At 37.3% G+C, this 26,072-nt stretch overlaps 1 protein-coding gene across 10 annotated transcripts in view; it reads right to left on the reverse strand.

Moving 5' to 3' along the window:
* Positions 1–26,072, reverse strand: part of CDH18 (cadherin 18) — a 1,074,788-nt gene that overhangs the window by 68,906 nt on the left and 979,810 nt on the right. For all 10 annotated transcript variants that reach the window (XM_030813926.1, XM_030813931.1, XM_003263181.4 and 7 more), the window contains one exon: positions 5,650–5,786. In XM_030813926.1, the coding sequence (XP_030669786.1) occupies positions 5,650–5,786 (137 nt within the window). The remainder of the gene's footprint in view (positions 1–5,649; positions 5,787–26,072) is intronic.

Below are 26,072 nucleotides of genomic sequence, written 5' to 3' on the forward strand. Positions count from 1 at the left end.
CTGCAGAAATGTTCTGTAGGTCTTTACTTAGAAAGTACTTTTTCCCAAAACTGTGATATATGATGAGAATACAACACTTTCTAGGTCCCTGACCATAGACAGTATCTTGAATTTATCATACTCATAATGTCATCTTACATTTGTAAAAGTTAGTTTACTTCACAATATAAATTTCAAAAATAAATAACAAAATAAACATTAGTGAGCTAAAATAACCTGATCAATGATTGGGCTCACCAAACATCAGCTTCCCTAGAGGGCCATATTAGAATAAGCACAGATTTAGGAACTGGAATATTTATATTGATAGCTTGTATGACCCTGAAACAAGGCCTACTCACAACAAGGAAGGAGCACTGTTTCTACCTTGCCCTCATTCATTCCTAAATTCTACTGCAATGCCTCACCTGCCCAGAGGAGGCACCTTTCTCTTGCTGGCATAAATCCCTAGGTAGCCTTAAAAAAGTACTTACAAACATTCACTACTAAATGTCACTTCACAAAACAACTGGCTCTTCAGAAACTGTACATTAAGAAGATTTTTAAAAATACGATTTGAAAAAGTATCAGCTACCCTTCCAAAACAGAATATATCAGAAAATACTTGGGTAGCCGGGTGCGGTGGTTCACGCTTGTAACCCCAGCACTTTGGGAGGCCGAGGCGGGCGGATCATGAGGTCAGGAGATTGAGACCACGGTGAAACCCTGTCTCTACTAAAAAAAATACAAAAAATTAGCTGGGCGTGGTGGTGGGCGCCTGTAGTCCCAGCTACTGGGAGAGGCTGAGGCAGGAGAATGGCGTGAACCTGGGAGGCGGAGCTTGCAGTGAGCCGAGATTGCGCCACTGCACTCCAGCCTGGGTGACAGAGCGAGACTCAAAAAAAAAAAAAAAAAAGAAAAAGAAAATACTTGGGTAGCGTGGCTGATGTTGAGGTTAACGTTGACAAACAATTGTACATGGCAATGTTCCCAATGACATTAACAGGCAATTAAGCCTAGCAATCAGTGCATGCATTTCATTTCTAAATACAGTCTCCCAACATGGCTATAAAATCTTTACTAGTGCTCTTTCTTTCTATACACCTGTTTATGATTAGAATTAAATTATATTTTAGTAATGCTCATTAAGGTGTTCTCCAAGGTTGTTTTAGTACCACCTAAAAACTCAGAAAATTACAATTTACTGTACTGCTTTACTTAGTAGATATAGATTAACTCAAACCCCATATAAAGTATTGCACATAATACAAATATATCTATATTTTACCAAGTAAATATATAATTAGGATGTTACTTAGTAAAAACAGGCATTTATTTTGGTGATGATTGCTTATAACATAATTTTCATGAATACATGAACTCATATATTCATAAATTACATCCTACTTAATTCAAATATTATTTGGAGTGAGGTAGTGAATAAAAATTAATCTAAAGCATGGCTTCTGACTGAAATGCTTCTGGAGCTGATTCTCTTTTCTGAAGAATTAGGTCAACGCCTTTGTATTAGTCTGTTCTCACACTGCTAATAAAGACATATCTGAGGCTGGGGAGGCCTCACAGTCATGGCAGAAGGCAAAGGAGAAGCAAAGTCACATCTTAGGTGGCAGCAGGCAAGAGAAAGCCTGTGCAGAACTCCCCTTTATAAAACTATCAGATTTCATGAGACTTGTTCACTGTGACGAGAACAGCCTGGAAAATCTCCATGATTCAATTACCTCCCACCAGCTCCCTCCCACAACATGTGGAAATTATGGGAGCTACAATTCAAGATGACATTTGTGTGGTGACACAGCCAAACCATATTATTCCACTCCTGGCCCCTCCCACAACTCATGTCATCACATTTCAAAACCAATCATGTCTTCCCAACAGTCCTCCAAAGCCTTAACTCATTTCAGCATTAACTCAAAACTTCACAGTCCAAAGTCTCATCTGAGACAACGCAAGTCCCTTCTGCTTATGAGCCTGGAAAATCAAAAGCAAATTAGTTACTTCCTAGACACAATAGGGGTCCAGGAATTAAGTAAGTAAATATGGCCATTCCAAATGGGAAAAATTGGCCAAAACGAAGAGGCTACAGGCCCCATGCAAGTCTGAAGTCCAGCAGGGCAGTCAAATCTTAAAGTTCCAAAATGATCTACTTTGACTCCATGTCTCACATCCAGGTCATGCTTTAGGCTGGTCCACCCCGTGGCTTTGCAGGGTACAAGACCCCTCCCAGTTGCTTTCAGGGCTGGCGTTGAGTGTCTGTGGCTTTTTAAGGTGCGCAGTGCAACCTGTCAGTGGATCTACCATTCTGGGGTCTGGAGGACGTTGGCCCTCTTCTCACAGCTCCACTAGGCAGCGCCCCAGTGGAAACTCTGTGTGGGGGCTTGCACCCCACATTTCCCTTCTGTACTGCCTTACAGGTCCCCCATGAGGACGCACCCCAGGAGCAAACTTCTGTCTGGGTGTCCAGGGGTTTCCATACATTCTCTGAAATCTAGGAGGAGGTTCCCAAACCTCAATTCTTGACTTCTATCTACCCTCAGGCTCAACATCATGTGGAAGTTGCCAAGGCTTAGGGCTTGCACCCTAGGAAGCCACTGCCCAAGCTATACCTTGGCTCTTTTTTGCCACAGCTGGTGCGACTGGGATGCAGGGCACCAAGTACCTAGGCTGCACACAGCAGGGGGCCCTGGGCCCAGCCCACACAACAATTTTTCCCTCCTAGGTCTCTGGGTCTGTGATGGGAGGGTCAGCTGTGAAGGTCTCTGACATGCCCTGGAGGCATTTTCCCCATTGTCTTGGTGTTTAACGTTTGGCTCCTTGTTACTTATGCAAATTTCTGCAGCAGGCCAGAATTTCTTCCCAGTTAATGGGTTTTTCTTTTTCTATCTCATCATCAAGCTGTAAATTTTCCAAACTTTTATGCTCTGCTTCCTCTTGAACTCTTTGTCGCTTAGAGATTTCTTCCATCAGATACCCCAAATCATCTCTCTCCAGTTCAAAGTTCTCTAGGGCAGGGGCAAAAAGCTGCTAGTCTCTGCTAAGGTACAATAAGAGTCACCTTTGCTCCAGTTCCCAAAAAGTTCCTCATCTCCATCTGAGATCACATCAGCCTGGACTTTATTGTTTATATCAATATAAGCATTTTGGTCAAAGCCATTCAACAAGTTTCTAGGAGGTTCAAAACTTTCCCACATCTTCCTGTCTTCCGAGCACTCCAAGTCTCTAGGATGTTCCAAACTTTCCCACATTTTTTTATCTTCTTCTGAGCCCTCCATGTTTCAACCTCTGACCGTTACCCGATTCCAAAGTCACTTCCACATTTTCAAGTATCTTTACAGCACTACCCCACTCTACTGGTATCAATTTACTGTATTAATCTGTTCTGACACTGCTGATAAAGACATACCTGAGACTGGGTAATTTATAAAGGAAAAAGGTTTAATGGACTTAGTTTCACATGGCTGGGAAGGCCTCACAATCATGAAAGAAGGCAAAGGAGAAGCAAAGTCACATACTACATGGTGGCAGGCAAGAGAGAGCCTGTGCAGGGGAACTCCCCTTTATAAAACCATCAGATCTCCTGAGACTTATTCACTATCATGAGAACAGCATGGGAAAGACCCGCCCCATGATTCAATTACCTCCCATTGGGTCCCTCTGACGACACGTGGGAATTATGCGAGCTACAATTCAAAATGAGATATGGGTGAGGACAACCAAACCATATTAACCCTCATAATTTTTTTCTTGGATATATTTTTCCATTCATCCCTTTATTTCTTAACTAATTTTTAATGAGTCCTTATTATTTAACCACCATTTAATTTGTTCTTACGTTACTAAGGATTCACAATTGCTAACGTCTGGCTATTTTGAAGATGAAAATAACCAGAAATGATTACAATTGCACTCACTCATGGATTCTTTACAGAACCCCTTTAAAAGTAATTAGTGAAAGGTTACTTTTACAGAGATATCATGTTGAAAAACTAATCCAAATGGAAGCCACTTGAGCTAATCTTGCAGACACCAAAAGCCAAGTAGAATCAAAAACACTGAAGTAGCCTCATGACTGCTACATAACTAAGGGCAATAGAAGCATGCATAAACTACAGTGCAATACCACCTCATACCCACTAGAATGGCTATAATAAAAAGACATATAGTAACAAATGTTGGTGGAAATATGAAGAAATTGGAAACCCTGTTGCTGTCGGAAATGTAAAACAGTGCATCCACATTGGAAAACAATTTGCTAGTTCATCAAGTGGCTACACATAGAGTTACCATATGAGTTACCAGCAATTTCACTCCTAGGCATATACTCAAGAGAAATGGAAACATTTCCACAACTACTTTTACACCAATGCCTATAGCAATATTATTCATAGTAGGAAAAAAATGGAAACCAGATGAATGTTTGTCAAGTAAAGAATGGATAAATATGTGGTATATCAATACAATAGAATAATTCTGGCAATAAAAAAAATGAAGTACCCATGACACATACTGTAATATGCATAAACATTTAACACATCATGCTCAATGATACAAACCTGTCACAAAGGACTACCTATTATATGATTCTTTTATATAATAAAGCAATAGCAGGCAAATTTATAGAGACAGAAAGTCGATTAATGGCTTCCTGAATTAAAGTGAAAGAGTGTGGGGGATTATGACTAAGTAACGCAGAATTTTTTTTTTTGTAGTAATAAAAATGTTCTGAAATTGGTTGTGGTAATGGATGTACAACTCTGTGAATATTCTAGAAACCATTGAATTATACACTTTAAAAGGGTTCCTTTTATGCTGTGTGAATTTTATATCAATGAAGCTGTTAAAATTTTTAATGTTTTAGACCCTCTGAAAGAAAAACAGAACGTGATTTTACTTTACATGGCACTATTTTCAAATGTGAAGTATTCTTAATCTCTAATATATTCTTGGTTTTTTCATGAACACATCAAAACATTTCCTAAACGTATGTATAACCTCTTCTTACACTTTTAAAGTGAGGATAATTGGCACTTTTGGTCTGCTTACAAATATGTTAAAACTTTATTGTTATGAAGATGGATTCATTTTCTTAGAGTTATATTCTATTTTCATTTAACATAGTCATATCTACCTTTATGATTCCAGAAGTATTACGGATATGTATTTTTGTACGTTGTTTCCTGAGCCTAGGTGTTTATCACAATGGAATATTCTGGGTGAAGGTAGAACAAGAGTCATCCTCAGCTGTAGATCATGTACTTTACTTGAAGAGAGCCTAGACCCGGCTGTTGAAATTCCAAGAATTATTCTTTTACTGTAAGTTCTGTCAATGACTTATAGTGTAAGTAAGGCAAAAGCAAATGAAAAAGCAAGTCTCCCAATTAGAAGGAGAACCAAATGCCCTTGACTCAAGGATGAGGCATAAGTGTTCTGTGATGCCACTTTTCTATCACCATGCCAGAATTACAGTAAGGAGGAAGGCATAAGACTTATTCATGCTATCTGATAATGAGAAATTATAGCTAATACACTCCACTTACTCTCCTAGATCCTGATATCAAAAATAAAGATTATGAGAGCCCTGCTCTTTAGGAAATTTCAGTATGTCTTCTTGTACAAGTGACATCTTTTACTATGAGACATAAAGTAGTTTACCAATTTCTGAAGCAGTGACTGTGATGTTGTACCATGGAGTTTCTTCTCTGTCAAGAACCTTTGTAGTCTTAATGGTTCCAGTATTGGCATCGATGTTGAAAAATCTGTCATCTTCAACATTGTAGTTGATGAAGTATCTAGAGAAAAAAAGAGAAGTTTTTACTTGATGTTATAATTAAGAATACAACTGAACCAAGGGAAGTATTATATCTAAATACATTAAAATATTCAAATATATTTTTAAATTCTATATTTGATTACTTGGCAACTTTATATTTTAATAGAATTTATATCAATTATTCTTATCTGTCAGTCTTTAATTCTAAGTTCAATTACTAATTCAAAGAATAATTTTGTAAGGTCTTACCAAATTCCATGAATAAAAGTAGATAGTACAAACGGTGATTAATAATGGAGAGACCAAAAGAACTCACCGCTTGGAAGCCTATAATACATTTAATGAAAAAAAAATTAAACCTATAATAAGACTTCTTGTTGCTATTATCCAATATAAAAATTAGGATCCTTGAAGTCAGAGATGAATCTATCTTGAAATTTCATTGTTGCTAAGGTGTAAAGATAAATATAAAATGAAAAACAAAACATTTACATTTATTAACATTGTACCTCCATCAGTTCAACTAAACCCTTGTTTAGTCAAAGAATGAGATAAAAAAATAAATAAAGATAGGTTGAATTATAGCCCACAAATTATTTTCCCTCTTCAATTCATGTAATTTTGTAGGATTCTCTTATACTGGGATAGATTTCAGCTTACTTTTGTAACCAACTGAGCTGAAAGTGATGGTGTCTGTCTTCTTTCTGGGCCTAGGTTTCATGAGACTTTGTATGTTTCCTTGTATGCTATGTCACTGCCACAAGAAAAGCATGTTTGGGCTAATTAACTTGTCCTAGCAGGAGGAAGGGAAACACACGGTGCAAAGTTGTCCCAGTTAAGGTTCCCAACCTAGCTTAGATCAACCTAGTAAATGTGCAGATGCATGATTGAGTGCCCCAGAGATAAACAGAGCTGGCATCAAAAGCTAGCCTAATTCAGCTAGCCCTCAGCTAACCCACCGACACATACAGTGTAGTTAGACATAGCTTTTTTTAAGACCCCTGAGTTTTGGAGTTATGTGTTATTTAGCAATAGCCGATTAACATGTCTCTGAATATATACTATAAAACAATTATCATATGTTCTAGAAAAGCTTCAGACTATTTCTTCAACTATTTAAGGAGAGAAATATTCTCTTCTCTCCTAAAGCCTCTAACGCTTTTTTCTCTTCTTAAATCTAAGCTTAAGTAATATTTTATCTAGACCTGAAAGATGAAATGGACTGACTAATTATGTGAAAAGTGCTAGGGAAGAATATATGAAACAGAGAAAACCAAGATGCAAAGATCCAAATTAAAGAAACAGTTTGAATTGGTTAGAAAACAAATCTATGTCAATGTGGCTATGGAGACTGAATGACATGAATGTCCAAGAGTTAGGACAAGGTAGGACAAGGTAGAGTTTTTTACTCTTTTGTGAAAGCAATGGGAAGAATTTCGAATTCAAGAAAATAAAAACAGATGTATTAATGTTCCGAAAAACAAAAACGGTGGCTACTTTTTATCATAGATTGTAGAAAGTTGAAAACAATTTATAAAAAAAATTGTCAACTTGGACAAAGATGGAAAGATAGAAGATAATGGAAAAAAGTGTACAACCTACTGTTATATATGAAATGCAATTTATAGACTTTTTGTTGCAGTGGCATTAGTAAAGCCAATTAAATCACGGGTGACTCCATTTGCACATGTGTGTTTGACCTACTATTTAATTGATAGGCCCCTTTACTGAGGTGGATAAAAAGAGCTAGGGAAAGGCAGTTTGGGAAAAATGAATGATTATGCCTTAAATGCCCATTAGATACCCATGTGGAATAAAAAGCAAAAGTCAAATATGGGTATGGAATTCAATTGTCCTTTCTAAACAGGAAATATAACTTTGAGATGATATAGCACCATAAAGGTAAGGTAATGGGAATGGTATAATCTCAACTGGAATAGAATTGTAAGAGAAAAGAAATAAAAGATTGAGCACTAAAGTACACAACCTATTGAGTACAGAGCAGGCCAGTATCTGTTCAGAGATGGTGACAGCCAAAGGAGAGAGGCAAAACTGGGAAGGGGAGTGGCATGCAGCCAAGAAATGGCTTACCAGGAAGGAAGGAGCTAACAACTGGGGTGAATTCCGTTAGGAGACTGATTGAGGTTAGTGAGGGTTAATTGGATTTGGCAAGATGGACAGTATTATTAATAGTTGACTTGTCAAGAATAACATCAGAAAAAATATCAAAGGATTGGTGATTTATTACAGTGGCTTCAAGAGTATATTGAATGGGAAGATACAAAAACCAGGAGTCAAGACAATTGTTGATATCTTTTCCTGAATGAACAGCAGAAACAAAAGCATTTTATGTCATCAGAAAAGTGGGTTCAACAAATTATTTTCTTTTATATGGGAAACAAGAAGCATTGTCTTTGCTGAAAGAAATTATGCTTTTGAAAAAGGGGACTATCAAAAACGGTAAAACTCATGAGAAGGTGAAAAGAATTGGATTCTAGGAAACAGATGCAGAAATTTCCCATTGAAAGTAACAGGGATGCTTCTTCCATTTTAGTATGAGGAAAAGATGAAAAGCTGGGTAGAAATATAGGCTAGGTGTGGTTATGTAAATATTACAAAATTCATCATACTTTCTAGAACAGAGTGTAAGTGGAATTGCAGTACAACCAACCCCATGCCTCTCATAGGCATAAGGTGTTAGAGGAGTATGCAGAGCATATTGCTAAGGTGTGAAATCTTCTAACCTCCTGTGGATAGGCATGAGCACACATGGCAGAAGACATTAATAGCAGCATGGAGAATGAAACTACAGAGCAAGGAGCATGCCAAGAAATCTAACTTATCAGTAAAAAACACATAAAAAGAGACAGATTGTATCACTTGGAACAGTGTGATCAAAACAAGGAGCTAACCATTGTACATTAAATCTTCTAATAATAAGTATATGTTAATTGAAAAAAGTTTAACATAAAAAAGAAATTTAAACAAGAAAAGGTACAACTCTAAAGTAAATCTTATTCTGAGACACAAAAACCAGATGCTACAGAATAGTGGGAAATCTGTATGTCATTGGGCTTCCCAAAGCATAAAGCCACACTACATAAAACCATTATACTTTACTCAAGTTGAGTCTATACTAGAAAAAAAACAAAAAACACCCGTCTTATAATATCCCTTTTCCAGAGGAAAAATGCTGAGGATAAGGGCTGAACTGGTTAGGAAATGACAGATGTCTTGTCATGTGGAAAGGACAGCATCCTTTAAAATGTTATCAGTAGGCTTTCTGGCTATTTTATTATCTAATATTAACCTGTCTTTAAGAAATTGTCCATTTTTGGTTACTGTAAGAAAATCAGCTTCTGTATCTCTAATTTGGAGGATTCAAATTTGGAACTTATTATTCAGCTTCAAAGTTGCCTGCAGCAGCTATCAGAAAAGCTCAGATTATATTGCTGTAGATCCCTATGAAATATGGCAGAGCATGTCTCATTTTAGAAATCTGATCACCTTAGAATGCTCAGTCTGGAAGAAAATAGGTTTTGTTTTGTTTTGTTTTCTGAAAATATGTAGTGTTTTTGCCAGAGCAATCTCCTCTTTTTTAGCCACTTCACACTGGGCTTTCTAACATAAGTGCTAATATCAGTGGTTTAATATTTTTAGAGTTAAACATTTTATATAGTTTTAAATTATGTTTATATATTAGAAAAATGGTGAGCATAATGCTAGGCACGCATCTTTAGACTCATGTTACTTGCTTCCGAGTTTCCTAAGCTATCTAGCTCTCTAGGGAAATCAACATCCTAAGGGCTAGATTGTGGGCGATGCTTGGATCCAAAGAGTCTTATTCATGAAGTTGCAATTGAATTTTGACTCAAGTAGAACTAAATAGTTCTGCCTAACCACCTTTGGCTTTCTGCCCAGACATGGAAATAAAAACTCAGAAGTAAGTAAAGTGGAAATGTGAGAAAAGAGAAACTATTCAAGACTATTTTGAAGATTAAATGTAGAATCGTTCAATGCTAATTATTTAGAATTAAGAAGTGACATAGGTCCATAAAACTGTTAATCAAACTATTAAAAAGAGATGAGAATATTCTCAGTAAATTACTTTTCAAAAAATTTTTATAATAAAATCTGTTTCATAAGCCCTAAGTAAAAAAACCTTAATACTTTATGAATGTATATATCAATATTTAGATTTTTTTACAAATAATTAATTTGACATTTTCAGGAATATTTAGAAAATACAAAATCAAGTAACCATTTGCCTAGGTGACATAGGTCCTAAAAGAGGACTAATCATAAAATCCGTGGAATTGGGATTTTAAATTAAAAAAAAAAAAAATTCTAGGTTACAGCTACCAAAAATGAACCAGAATAAATTGAGGCTAGAAGATTTATAGCCAGATAAGACATTTTAAACAATTTCTTCAAATTCTAAGTTGGCCATTAATATAAACCTTTGAGTATTGCCATATGTGTGAGGCAGAGAGGAAATACTTAAATGCGTATATGAGTTATTTAACAAAGCTACCTAGTAAGAGGTAAGAAAATCCAACATTTATGGAGCACTTGCAGTATACTAGATGGGGTTCTAAGTGCTTTATAAATATTAGTTCATTCAACACTCAAAACAGCTGCATGAGGTAGGTACTATTACTAGCTCCCATTTGCAAATGAAGAAACGAAGGGACAGAGTAATAGAGAATTTGTCCAACATTAAGGAGATAGTGCAAGAGATTAAAATACAACTAGGTCTACTGAGTAATATTTATCAGCTTTTTTTTTTTTTTTTGATGAAGTGTCGCTCTTGTTGCCCAGGCTGGAGTGCAATGGCGCAATCTCAGCTGACTGCAACCTCTGTCTCCCGGGTTCAAACAATTCTCTTGCCTCAGCCTCCCGAGTAGCTGGATTACAGGCGTTTGCCGCCACGCCTGGCTAATTTTTGTAGTTTTGGTGGAGACGGGGTTTCACCGTGTTGGCCAGGCTGGTCTCTAACTCTGGACGTCAGGTGATCCCCCCCGCCTGGGCCTCCCAAAGTGCTGGGATAGGCGTGAACCACTGCGCCTCGCCAGCTTCTTTGTTTTTAAAAGGAGAAAATTTTAAAGGGGGGATAATATTGTTTGAATGTTTTTCCCTTCTGAATCTCCTGTTAAAAGCTAATTCCCAATGTTGGAGGTGAGGCCCGGTAGGAGGTGACTGGATTATGGGGGTGGATCCCTCGTGAATGGTTTGGCCCCATCCACTTGGTGTTAAGTGAATTCTCACTCAGTTAGTTCATGCAAAATCTAATTGCTTAAAAGCCTGGGACCTCCCCTTCTCACTCCTGCTCCCACTCTCACCATGTGACATGCTGGCTCCCCTTCACCTTCTGCCATGACTGTAAGTTCTCTGAGGCCAGAAGCAGATGCTGGCACCATGCTTCCTGCATACCCTGCAGAACCACGAGCCAATTAAACCTCTTTTCTTTATAAATAACCCAGCTTCAAGTATTTTTATAGCAACACAAGCACAAACTAATACAATCTTTGTCCATTCATTCAAAAATACTCTCATTTGAAAGAGTACAGAAAAGGAATGAAAGATATATATTAAAAAAGAGAGAATATGTCAAATGGTTTACTTTGGGAAAAGAAGAAAATAAAGACAGAAGAAAGGAAGAAAAACAGAGGGAGGGAGAGAAGGAAGGAAAGAAGGAAGGAAGGAAGGAAGGAAGGGAAAGAAGGAAAGATAAAGAAAGAAAGAAGAAAGAGAGGAAGAAAGGAAGGAGAGAGAAAGAAGGAGAGAGAGAGAAAAGAAAGAAGAGAAAGAAAGAAAGAAAAGAAAAGAAAGAGAAAGAAAAAGAAAGAAAGAGAAAGAAAGAAAGAAAAAGAAAGAAAGAGGGAGGGAGGGACAGGCAACTGATGATAATGATGGATGCCAGAGAGTTTAGTGAAGAGATCAGAGTGTAAAATTCCAAGGCATAAAAACTTCATGAAGGACACGGTATTTGATCAGTCCTGAAAGATGAATAACAGTTAAATAGAGATATGTGCACCAGAGATCATCCAGAGAGTATGGAATTTGATGATTTCATATGATATATTAGAGAAAAACAGAGAGAAAGAAAGATCTTAGATCTGGTTTGGAATTCCTTCAGAGGTGAGATAGCATTTTGCAGACTACTGCTTTCTCATATTGGCTGCTACACTAGAAAGAGAGAGGAAAAAAAAGAAAAAAAGCTTCATGTAGTAGATAGGAAAGAAACAGCAATTTCCTCCCTCCCACACATCAGCATTCCAGTAAATATGGCTGCCCTTATTCACCGTGTTAGACTTGAGTAGTAAGCTCTCTTTTTTAAATAAAATATTCTAAGGTATGAGATGAGGATTGACTAAACTGTAAGACCTAGTATAGCAAATGTAAGAATATAATTATTCTCTTTCTAGATGAAAGGAGTACAGATACTTGGTAGAGAAAGATAATCTCTGTAAAATTTTGAAGATGAGAATGCATAGACTGGGAAAAATGTCAAGAGTGTTTGGATTGTAAGAGCACAGACTTTTAAAGATAAAGAAGCAAGAAAAATTAGGGTGAGGGATAGGTTGCTTACCAAGGACAAATTTCCCAATTTTCGGATATCGGAGGTAGTAACCTCTTTGAAGACACTGAAAAACATCTACATTCTTTCTCTCTGTGTAAAATAAGTTACCGATTCTTACCCTTGTTTATTTAGAATGTAAAGATCAAGTCCAGGAAAAATTATTTCTAAAATAGACCCAACATATATGTGAAAATTATATTAAGCCATAGTAAGATAATCACTCCAGGTTTGAAACCAAGCAAACCTATTAATCACAGCTGTATCACTTAGCATTGTGACCTTAAGAGATTTAGCCTCTCTGAGCTGTCTCCATGAGCAAAATGGAGAACCATTTACATAATAATTTTCTTGTGATGATTAAGTGAAGTGATATGTGAAAATCACTTATACTTGAGGGTTAAATGATAGGCCTTCATAGAAAACAGCTATCATTTGTTTTAAGGCTTCTCAGGAAGACATTTTTCTCCCTTTCTTTCTTGGGAAGCTTCAGTCTAAAAGGAGATCTAAATATTGAAACAAATTCTCAAAATACAACAAAATAGAATCTCCTTAAAGCATAAATTTCAAATGACCTCTAAAACAATAACACAATGAAATAAACCAAAGTATTCAGGCAAAAGATAGTATAATGAATATAATAGTACCTTACATCTCAATACTAACATTGAACATAAATGGCCGAAATGCTGCACTTAAAAGATACAGAATGGCAGAATGAATAAAAACTCACCAACCAAGTATCTGCTGTCTTCAAGAGACTCACCTGACACAGGACTAATATACTTAAAACAAAGAAGTGGAAACAGATATTTCATGCAAATGGACACCAAAGGCAAGCAGGAGTAGCTATTCTCATATCAGACAAGATGAACTTTAAAGCAACAGCAGTTAAAAAAAGACAGAGGGACTTTATGTAATGATAAAAGAACTAGTCCAACAGAAAAAAAAATCACAATTCTAAATATATATGCACCTAACACTGCAGATCCCAAATTTATTAAATATAAAACAGTTACTACTAAACCAAAGAAATGAGATAGACAGCAACACAGTAATAGTGGGGAACTTCAATACTCCACTGACAACACTAGACAGATCACAAAGACAGAAAGTCAACAAAGAAACAATAGACTTAAACTATCCCAGAACAAATGGACTTAACAGATCTTTAAAGAACATTCTACCCAACAACTGCAGAATATTCATTCTATTCATCAGCACATGGGACATTCTCCAAGATAGACAATATGTTAGGCCACAATACAATTCTCAACAAATTTAAGAAAATCAAAATTATATCAAGTACTCTCTCAAACCACATTGGAATAAAATTGAAAATCAACTCTAAAATGAACCCTCAAAACCATGCAAATACATGGAAATTAAATAACCTGCTTCTGAATGATCATTGAGACAACAATGAAATCAAAATAGAAATTAAAAAATTTTTTGAACTGAATGACAATAGTGACATGACCTATCAAAACCTCTGGGATACAGCAAAAGTGGTGCCAAATGGAAAGTTCATAGCATTAAATGCCTACGTCAAAAAGTCTGAAAGGGTAAAAATAGACAATCTAAGGTAACATGTCAAGGAAGTAGAGAAACAAGAACAAACCACACCCAAACACAGCAGAAGAAAATAAATAAGAAAATCAGAGCAGAACTAAATGAAATTGAAACAGAAAACATAAAATACAATAGATAAATGAAACAAAAAGCTAATTCTTTAAAAAGATAAATAAAAATGATAGATCATTAGTGAGATTAACTAAAAAGAGAAGCAAGAAGATCCAAAAAAGCTCAATTAGAAATAAAACAGGAGATAGTAGAACTGATACCACAGACATACAAAAGAGCATTCTAGGCTATTATGAACAACTTTATGTGCATAAAGTAGAAAACCAAGAGTAGATGGATAAATTCCTGGAAATATACAACCCTCCTAGATTAAGCAAGGAAAAATATATAAACTCTGAACAGACCAATAACAAGCAGTGAGACTGACATGGTCATTAAAAAGTTGCCAACAACAACAAAAAGTCCAGGACCAGACAGATTCATGGCTGAATTATATCAGACATTCAAGTAAAAATTGGTACCAATCCTATTAACACTACTCCACAAGACAGAGAAGGAGAGAATCCTCCCTAAGTGATTCTATGAAGCCAGTATCATTCTAATACTAAAACTAAACGGGGACATAACAAAAAAAGAATATTACAGACCAACACACAGACCTGGATGAACATACATGCATCAGACCCTTATGAATATGATCTAGGAGGGTTGTATATTTCCAGGAATGTATCTATCTCCTCTTGGTTTTCTAGTTTACTATGAACAAAGTTGTTCACAGTAGCCTAGAATTCTCTTTTGTGTGTCTGTGGTATCAGTTGTAATATCTCCTGTTGCATTTCTATTTGAGCTTGTTTGGATCTTCTTGCTTCTCTTTTTGGTTAATCTCACTAATGTTCTATCATTTTTATTTATCTTTTTAAAGAACTAGCTTTTTGTTTCATTTATCTATTGTATTGTGTGTTTTTTGTTTCAATTTAATTTAGTTCTGCTCAGATCTTTGTTATTTCTTTTCTTTGGCTGTGTTACAGACCCTGATGAACATATATGAAAAAATCTTCAAGAAAATACTGTCTAACAGAATTCGACAGCATATCAAAAAGATAATCCACCATGATCGAGTAGATTTCGTACCAGGGATGCAGGTATGGTTTAACATCCACAAGTCAATAAATGTGGTACACCACATAAACAGAATTAAAAACAAAAATTACATGATTATCTCAATAGATGCAGTAAAAGCATTTGGACAAAATCCAGCATCCCTTTATGATTAAAACACTCATCAAAAACACCAAAGAAGGGACATACCTTAAGGTAATAAAAGCCATCTATGACAAACCCACAGCCAACAGGGTAAAGTTAAAAGCATTCCCCCTGAGAACTGGAACAAGACAAGAATGTTTACTCTTACCACTTCTCTTCAAGTACTAGAAGTCCTAGCCAGAGCAGTCAAACGAGAGAAAGAAATAAACGACATCCAATTGGTAATGATGAAGTCAGATTGTTGCTGTTTGGTGATGATGTGATCCTATACCTAGAAAATCCTAAAGACTCATGCAAAAAGCTCCTAGAACTGGTAAATGAATTAAGAAAAGTTTCAGGATACAAAAATAATGTGCACAAATCAGTAGCTCTGCCATACACTAATAGTGACCAAGCTGAAAATCAAATCAGGAACTCAACCTCTTTATAATAGCTGCAAAAAAAAAAAAAATACTCAGGAATATATTTAACCAAGAAGGAGAAAAACCTCTACAAGGAAAACTACAAAACACTGCTGAAATACATCATAGACAATATAAACAAATGGAAACATATCCCATGCTCACAGATGGAGTCAATCAATATTGTAAAACTGGCCATACTGCCAAAAGCAGTCTACAAATTCAATGCAATTCTTAACAAAATACCACCATCATTCTTCACAAAACTAGAAAAAAAATCCTAAAATTCATATGGAACCAAAAGAGAGCCTGCATAGCCAAAGCAAGACTAAGCGAAAAGAACAATTCCGGAGGCATCACATTACCAGACTTCAAATTACAAGGCCATAGTCACCAAAACAGCATGGTACTGGTATAAAAAATAGGCACATAGACCAACGGAACAAAATAGAGGACCCAGAAATAAAGCCAAATACAGCCAACTGATCTTTGACAAAGCAAACAGAAATGTAAAGCGGGAAAAAGATACCCAATTCAACAAATTGTGCTGGGATAACTGGCAAGCCACAGGTAGAAGAATGAAACTGGATCTTCATTTCTTACCTTTATACAAAACTCACCTCAAGATGGATCAAAGACTTAAATCTAAAACCTGAAACCATAAAATTTCTAGAAGAAAACATTGGAAAAATCCTTCTAGAAATTGGTTTAGACAAAGACTTCATGACCAAGAATCAAAAAGCAAACACAATAAAAACAAAGATAAATAGATGGAACTTAATTAAAGTAAAAAGATTCTGCACAGTAAAAGAAATAATCAGTAAACAGACAACCCACCAAGTGGGTGAAAATCTTCACAATTTATACATCTGATAAAGGACTAATTTCCAGAATCTACAAGGAGCTTAAACAAATCAGCAAGAAAAAAAAAAAAACAATCCCATCAAAAAGTGGGCTAAGGACAGGCATAGACAATTCTCAAAAGAAGATATTCCAAATGGCCAATAAACATACGAAAAAAATGCAGCATCACAAATTATCAGAGAAATGCAAATCAAAATCACAATGTGATACCACCTCACTCCTGCAAGAATGGCCATAATAAAAAAATCAGTAAATAATAGATGTTGGCATCGATGTGGTGAAAAGGGAACACTTTTACATTGTTGGTGGGAGTGCAAACTAGTACAACCACTATGGAAAACAGTGTGGGGATTCCTTATAGAACTAAAAGTACATCTACCGTTTGAAACAGCAATCCCACTCCTGGGTATCTACCCATAGGAAAAGAAGGCGTTATACAAAAAAGATACCTGCGAAGGTATGTTTATAGCAGCACAATTCATAATTGCAAAAATATGGAACCAGCCCAAATGCCCACCCATCAACGTAGGGATAAAGAAAATATGGTATACTTATACTATGGAATACTAGTCAGCCATAAAAATGAATGAAATACTGGCATTTGCAGCAGCCTGGATAGAATTGGAAACTATTATTCTAAGTTCAATAACTCAGGAATGGAAAATCAAACATCCTATTTTCTCACTCATAAGTGGGAGCTAAGCTATGAGGATGCAAAGGCACAAGAATGATACAATGGACTTTGGGCACTTGGGGGAAAGGGTGTGAGGGTGAGGGGTAAATACTACACATTGGGTTCAGTGTATACTTCTCAGGGGATGGGTGCACCAACATATTAAAAATCATCACTAAATAATATATTCATGTAACCAAACATCACCTGTTCCCCAAAAACCTATCGAATTTTTTTTTAAATAGGCCAAAACAGAAAACAAGTAGTTGTATGACTAAATGTGTTATAATTAAGTTTGCCCTACGGAAAAAAATCATATTATATCAGATAATACCTTTAGCTATATGCTTTTGGACCATTCAGCCTTCGAAGTCTAAAGATATGTTCATCTATGAAAGAATAGAGTTATCTTAGTCATCTTTATGTCCACTTGAGTTCTCAAGCATCATGTGTTTATGGCATTGAAAAATAAAATCATTAATCAATTTCAGTGTTCTAATATCAGCAATATGTAATGTGATACAATTTCAAAACACAGGTTATAGACAAAGACTTCTGATTTTAAGCAACAATTTGCTTTCTGTCTGTCTCTAATGGATTTGCATTAAATGTCCATAATGGACTGTTTCCTTTGGATCAGAACACAATGGCTGAGTTTTGTTGATGATACATTGAGGATTGCCATGGAGAGAACATTGAAATAATTTTATATTATCAATAAGGTAAACTTTTATAACTAAATTTGGTCTACGAAAAAAAGTTATTGTATATTAGATACCTTTAACATGAACATATTTTAAAACATATTTACTGGTTATTTTTCATCTTTGTTTTCAAAAGTTTAAATCCTGCATTCGAACTCTTAATAATTTCTTTTCACTTTCCCTCTTGAACTTTGCCAAAAGACCTTATCATTATTTTAAAATCTCTCTCTTTTTTTGCTGTTATAGCATCCAAAATAATTTGGTATTTCTAACCCAACTCATCATCAATTATGTGAAAATTTCAAAAGTACGGAAGAAAGCAAACAAAAAACAAAAAGAAGTGAATGCTTCCAGTATATTCACTGTACCATTATTTACCAATAAATTCACCTCACCAAGGTCACAATAAATCTCTGAATAGGCTGAGAAAATACTTTTAATACTTTGCATCCATTTCTTTAAAAGTATCCCTTATGTTCCAAAAATGTTTTTAAATCTGGCTAAGTTTCCAATATGATCACAATACATTTGGGCTATAGTTTATTTTATAGGTAGTGTCATCATAAGCATTTGAAACGGTTATGCAAAATACTTAATTATTTATTGCTTTAAAGTTATTATTCAAAGAAAACATTCACATCCTCAAAAAGAAGTAAATGCATAGATAAATTCAGGTTATAAATCAAGATGCAAAAGAAGGAAAGATGGGGCATATACTCATTCATATAAATTCCGCTGCTAAAGCTTTTCATCATGTAAGAAATGTTGATTCAGGGACTCCAACTTTTTTTTACACTAAATCAAGTAATGTACATCTTTAACTACAATATGGAGAAACTATAAAATTAAGAGCAAGTTTATTACTAAGATGCTAAAGTTAAAAAAAGACTTGCCAGTTAGCATCCCCTTTTTCAATGTGTGGAGTAAACCCATAAAAGGGAAGGCCCCAGGTAACGGCATTTGATTAATGGCTCTCTGAGCATTTATAACATACTTTTGTTTCTAATTTTTGATACTTGATTTTTGTAAATGTAGTCATTTAGTTTGTTTTTATTTTTTATTAGCTATAGTATATAAGAGGGAGCATATTGGGCTACAAAAAGAAAGTTTTCGGAGTAAAGCAAAATTGGATTTGCATTAAAATGTCATGTTATCGCTCTGAAAACAGAATCAAGTTAGTTAATTTTTTGAACTTTAGTTTCTTCATCTATAGAATGGAATCAATAATACAGACAGTTTCAGAGTTGTAAAACAGTTTATGGAATGATATACAAAGTCCATGGCCAACAGACAGAAGACAATGAATGGTAACTATTTAATAGTCATGTGTCATAAAGCCACATTCCCAAAAGCTCTCTACCTTCTTGTTTTCAACATGGGATTGCTCATCTCTCAGTAGCTAATCTTTGAAATTCCTGAATTCTATTTGTAATTTGTGAGCAAATGGTGTAGCCTGTTTAAATGAAAGACTTCACTGCTGGTAAATAGCCAGCCTCTAATTTTATTTTTTCAAAAAGGTGATGATTGGAGAAGAAGGTGGAGCAAGATAGCAGTATAGAACCCTACAAAGATTGTCAACCCTGCAGGAACACCGAATTGAAGAACTTTCCACAAAACACCTTCAAAAGGACTAAAAATCAGGTGACTGATCACAGTACTTGGTATTAACATTATATTAATGAATGGGGCGCTGAAGAGCACAGGAAAGACAGCCTTGAATGGCTTACACAACCCCTCCCTCATTCCCTGGTAGTGGCAGCAGAGCACAAAGAGAGAATCTGTGCACTTTGGGGAGGGAGAATACAATGATTATGAGACTTTGCATTGGAACTCAGTACTTCCCTGTTAGAGCAGAAAGCCCAAAGGGACAGAACGCAGGCTGCACCTATGGAGTGAGAATTTAGACCAGCACAGGCTAGAGAGAAATAATCCAACTCAGTGGTCGAAACCTGAGTTCTGCCTAGCCCCACCACTGTGAGCTAAAGCACTCTGGGGTCCTAAATGAACTTGAAAGGCAGTCTGGGCCAGAAGGACTGCAATTCCTGAGTGAGCCTTGGTGATGTGCTGGGCTTGGAGCCAGTGGACCTGGAGTGCAGGCGACATAGTGAGAAGCCAGCTAGAGTGGTCAAGGGAGTGCTTCTGCCACCCCTCCCTCAACCCCAGGCAGTGCAGCTTGCAGTTCTGGGAGAGATCCCTTCCTTCCACTTGAGTAGAAGTGAGGAAGGAGTAAAAAGGACTTCATCTTGCAACTTGGATACAAGTTCAGCCACAGTAGAATAGGGCAGCAGACAGAATCCCAAGGCCCTAGCTCTCAGACAACATTTCTAGACACACCTGGGCCAGAAGGGAACCTGCTTCCTTGAAGGGAAGAACCCAGTCCTGGTGGAATTCATGACCTCCTTACTAAAGATCCTTTGGACCTTGAGTAAGCATCAACTGTAGCCAGACATTACTCACCGTGGGCTTTTGATGAGAATGAGACTCAGGTGTAACCCAGGGTATTCCCAGATATAGTGGCTATGGAGAGAGACTCTTCCTGCTCAAGGACAGGAAAGGGAAGTATAAAGGGGAGTTTGTCTTGCAGCTTGGATACCAGCTTGACCACAGAGGGGTGGAGCATCAAACAGGCTCCTGGGGTCCCTGATTCCAGGCGTTGGCTCAAAGGAGAGCAGTTCTAAACCTGCCCTGGGCTAGAGTGGAGCTAACTGCCCTGAAGGGAGAGATTCAGTCAAGGCAGTGTTCAGCACAAGCTGACGGAAGAGCCCATGGGCCTTGAGTGAAGATGGGTGGTATCCAGTTAGTACATACCACAGGGGGGAGAAACTCCTTCTGCTTGAGGAAAGAAGAGGGAAGAGTGGGAAGAACTTTATCTTGTGGCTGGGGTGTCAGCTGAGCCGCAGTAGAATAGAGCACCAAGTAGATTCCTAAAGTTCTCAGATCCAGGCTCTGGCTCCTGGACAGCATTTCTAGACCTGCCCTGGGCTGTGGAACATGAGAGCTAACATCTTTGAAGGGAAGGACACGGCTGGATTCACTACTTGCTAACTGAATAGCCCTGGGCCTTAAGGGAATATCAGCAGTCGCCAGGCATTAGTAATCAGCAGTCTTGGGTGAGTGTGGGCGGCAAGCCACCCAGGCGCCGAGGCAAGAGACCGAGGACACGAGCTGTTCCAGTATAATAAAATATAAAACAAGAATAGTCATACCAGACATAGATCTTAGATATGATTATATATGAATATCATTAATCATTAGTTGGTAGTAATTACTCTTTATCCTAATATTATAATAATCCCTGCTCTATAATCATAACCTAGGAAAAACCACGCCATAGAGAGATAGGAGCTGAGGGGACATAGTGCGGTGTGACCAGAAGACAGGAGTGCGAGCCTTCTGTTATGCCTGGACAGGGCCACCAGAGGGCTCCTTGGTCTAGCGGTGACGCCAGCATCTGGGAAGATGCCCGTTACCAGGCGGACCCGTGGTCTAACGGTAGCAAAAGGTGTCAAGCAACAACACCCGCTACTTAGCAGACCGGGAAAGGGAGTCACCTTTTTCCCCGGGGGAGTTTAGAGAAGACTCTGCTCCTCTACCTCTTGTGGAGGGCCTGACACCAGTCAGGCTTTCCCGCAGTTATCCGGAGGCCTAACTGTCTCCCTGTGATGCTGTGCTTCAGCGGTCACGCTCCTAGTCCACCTTCATGTTCCATCCTGTACACCTGGCTCTGCTTTCTAGATAGCAGTAGTAAATTAGTGAAAGTACTAAAAGTCTCTGATATGTAGAAATAATGGCGTACGCTGTCTTTCTCTTTGTCTCCTCTCTCTCTCTGCCTCGGCTGCCAGGCAGGGAAGGGCCCCCTGTCCAGTGGACACGTGACCCACGTGACCTTACCTATCACTGGAGAAGACTCACATTCTTTACCCTGCCCCTTTTGCTTTGTATACAATAAATAACAGCGAAGCCAGACATTCAGGGCCACTACCGGTCTCTGCACATTGGTGGTAGTGGTCCCCTGGGCCCAGCTGCCTTTTCTTTGATCTCTTTGTCTTGTGTCTTTATTTCTGCACTCTCTCATCGCCGCACACAGGGAAAGACCCACTGACCCTGTGGGGCTGGTCCCTACAGGTGAGATCCAGTGATATGCTCATTTCAGTTCTGACCCAGTGCAGTCTTGGTATTGGTGGCTACAGTGATGCTTATGTCACTCTTCTGCTGAGCTCCAGGCAGATCAACATGGACAGAGAAACTCCATTTGTTTAGGGGAATGTAAGGGAAGAGAACAAGAGTCTTTGCCTAGTAATCCAGGGAATTATCTTAGATTTTACCCAAGACCACTACAGCAGTACCTCCACAAGTCTTCAGAGTTACAACAGTACTGGGCTTGGGGTACCCCCTAAGGCAGATATAGCTGCAATGACCAAAGACTTAGATCACAACACCCAATTATCCCCTTTGAGTACTTGGAAGAGTCCCCAAGAATGACAGGCACAAATAAACCCAGTCTGCAATAACTACAATAAATGACTCTTCAATGGTGATGGGAAAACTGCATATCCATATACAGATAATTGAAATCAGATCCCTATCTCTAGCTATATACAAAAATCAATTCAAAATGTATTAAAACCTAAGTCTATGAACTCACACTGTGAAACTCTGAAGAGAGTACATTGGGAAAACTCTCCGGGACATTCATCTGAACAAAGATTTCTGGAGTAATATGCTGCAAGCACAGTCAACCAAATAAAAAATAGATAAATGGGATCACATCAAGTTAAAAAGCTTCTGCACACAAAGAAAACAATCAACAATGGAAAGTGACGACCCACAAAATGAAAGAAAATATTTTCAAATTACCCATTTGACCAGGGATTAATAACTGGAATATATAAGGAGCTCAAACAAATCTATAGAAAACATATAATAATCTGAGTAAAAAATGGGCAAAATATCTGAAAAGACATTTCTCAAAAGAAGACATACAAATAGCAAACAGACATATAAAACGGTGCTCAACATCACTGATCATCAGAGAAATGCCAATCAAACCTACAATGAGAAATTATCTCACCCCAGTTAAAATGGCTTATATCAAAATTGCAGGCAATAACAACTGATGGCAAAGGATGTGGAGAAAATAGAACCCTCATATCCTGTTGGTGGGAATGTAAATTAGTACAACCACTATGGAGAACAGTGTGACAGTTTCTTAAAAGCTAAACATAGAGCTACCTATGATCCAGCAACCCTGCTGCTATGTATATATGAAAAAGAAAATGTATTAGTCCGTTTTTATGCTGCTGATAAAGATATACTTGAAACTGGGTAATTTATAAAGAAAAAGAGGTTTAATGGATTCACAGTTCCACGTGGCTGGTGAGGCCTCACAATCATGGTGGAAGGCAAAAGGCACGTCTTGCATGGAGGCAGACAAGAGAGAATGAGAGCCAAGCGAAAGGTGAAACCCCTTCCTTATAAAACCATATCTTGTGAGACTTATTCACTACCATGAGAACACTATGGGGGAAACCGTCCCCACGATTCAATTACCTGCCACCAGGTCCCTACCACAACATGTGGGAATTATGGGAGCTACAATTCAAGATGAGATTTAGGTGGGGACACAGCCAAACCATATCAGAAAGGAAATCAGTACACTGAAGAGATATCTGCACTCCCATATTCACTGCAGCACTAATCACAACAGCCAAGATTTGAAAGCAACCTAAGTGTCCATCAATAGATGAATGGATAAAGAAAATGTGGTACACATGCACAATACAGTAATTCAGCCATAAAATAGAATAAGATTCTATCGTTTGCAACATAGATAGAACTGCAGGACATTATGTTAAGTGAAATAAGCCAGGCGCAGAAAGACAAACTTCACATATTCTTACTCATATGTGGGAGCTAAAAATTAGAACAACTGAACCCAAGGAGATAGGGGGTAGAATAATGGTTGTCAGAGGCTAGGAAGGGTAGTGGTGGTGGGGCGGGTAATTGGGGATGATTACTGGGTAAAAAATATAGTTAGAAGGAACAACAGCTAGTATTTGATAGCCTGACATGGTGATTACACTCAACAATAATTTATTTTACATTATATATATACTTTATATTGCTGCAAATTACACATCTTATTTAGAGTTGAAAGAGACAAAACCTAGACATTGTATTCTCTATGAAATCTGAAGAGTCTTACTAATAATTTATAAAAGAACAATGGTAAAATACAAAGACTGAAGTACAAAAAGTACAATAGTAAAATACAAAAGACCGAAGTCAGGAAGCTTTTCAGAAATGCTTGCAAAGCTCAAACTCCCTTTCATTACCAATTCTACAAACTTGGAGTTAATTGCATTTCAGGGCACATTGCAAAGTACATCTTTTCAATGTGCTTTTCCTTAATTAGTACAAACATTTGGTCCCTGAGAAAGGTGGAAGTATAGACTTGCTTTTGTTTTTGTTAATGTTTTCTGTTTTTTTATTCACTATTTGCACCCAGAGGCCCATGTGAATGACACATTTTTATTAAAATCAAGAATAAATATTATGTAAATTATGCCCCCAAACAGCAGCTATGGAGTCTAATTATTTAAAGGCAGCTTTAGCAGGATTCATTTTAGTTCTCTAACCAAAACAAAGCAGAAAGAATATTTCATATGCTAATAGATTTATGCTTCCCTTCTTAGCATTTGGAAACTATGTACCGATCATCTTTGCATCCCAACAACCAGGAGAGTGCATGTTTCATATGAGTCTTCATTTAAGTGCTCCCAATGATATAGGACAATTACTGAGACAATTAGTGACATATTTTAATTGATTGAAAGTACACATTGAAACATTCACATGACTATTCATGTATACGATTTGTATATATAGACACCTATCTCTGAAATATCTTTTCAAAATTTCTTCCCGTGAATACAATTAGTACTCCAGTTTTACCAATTTGCCAGTCAGTTTGTTTTACTCTATGTCAGGTTTTCTCAATATTAGCACTATTGACTTGGGGCCAGATAATTTCTGTGGGAGTTGTCCTGTGAGTTTCAGAATGTTTAGCACCGTCCATGACTTCCACCCCTAGATGCCAGTAACACCCTACCTGCTACAAGCTGAATGCTTTTATCACCCTCCCCCAAATTCATATAGTAAACCATAATCCACAATGTAATGGCATGTGGAGGTACAAACTTCTGGAGGTGATTATGAGGTCATGAAAATGGAACTGTCATGAATGGGATTACTGCCCTTAAAAGAAGAGCTTGGAGCTAGCTACCTTTTTCCAAGATGTGAGAATACGAGACGTTGGCAGTCTGCAATCCAGAAGAGGGCACTTACCACAACCCGACAATTCTGGCAACCTAATCTCAGACTCTCAGACTCAAGAACCGTGATAAATAAATTGCAGTTTTTTATAGGCCACCAAGACTGTGATAATTCTTCTTAGCAGCCAAACTGACTAAGGGAGAAAATTGGTGGGACATTCATTATGTGATGTGTGCTCTCATAAAAAGAAATGGAAGAGTTTGCTTTCTTTCTTTCTGCTCTTCACTATGTGAAAATATAGGGAGAAGAGGGCTTTCTGCAAACCAGGGAGCAGACATTCACCAGATACCAGATAGGCTGGCCCTTTGATCTTGGACTTCCCAGCCTCTAGAACTGTGAGAAATAAATGTTTTTTGTTTATACCACACAGTCGAAGGTAATTTGTTGTAGCAGCCTAAAGTGACTAAGACACTATCCCAAGACGTAATAACTAGATATGTCTCCAGACATTTTCAACTGTCCCTTAGTAGGGGGGTGGATTTTGCCCCCATGTGGGAATCACAGTGCTATGTGGGAAGGGATGTTTTCATATATGTTGGAACATACAGAATAATGCTAAAACATGTTTGTCCTTGACCTAAATTTCACCACATATATTTTACCTTTCACTTGATTTTAAATATTGTTATTGTTTATTTTGAAATGCAGATTTTCTTGTCATTGTTTTGGTTATAATTATCAAAGTTCCTCTCATTTCTCTCCCTATTGGCATTGCTGCCAGGATTAATTTCAAAGACCTTACCATTGCAGAAAGCCTCTTCATGATCTGTATCTAATCTATCTCTCCAATCTCATTACTTGCTATTCCCACAGGTAACCCAAGCTCCTCATGTACAACAAACTACAATTCTTTCCTTCATTCTTCATTTCTCTAATTTCTAATTGGATTATGAGCCTCAAT

The sequence above is a fragment of the Nomascus leucogenys genome, chromosome 6 (genome assembly GCF_006542625.1).
Source record: "Nomascus leucogenys isolate Asia chromosome 6, Asia_NLE_v1, whole genome shotgun sequence".
Lineage (NCBI taxonomy): Eukaryota > Metazoa > Chordata > Mammalia > Primates > Hylobatidae > Nomascus > Nomascus leucogenys.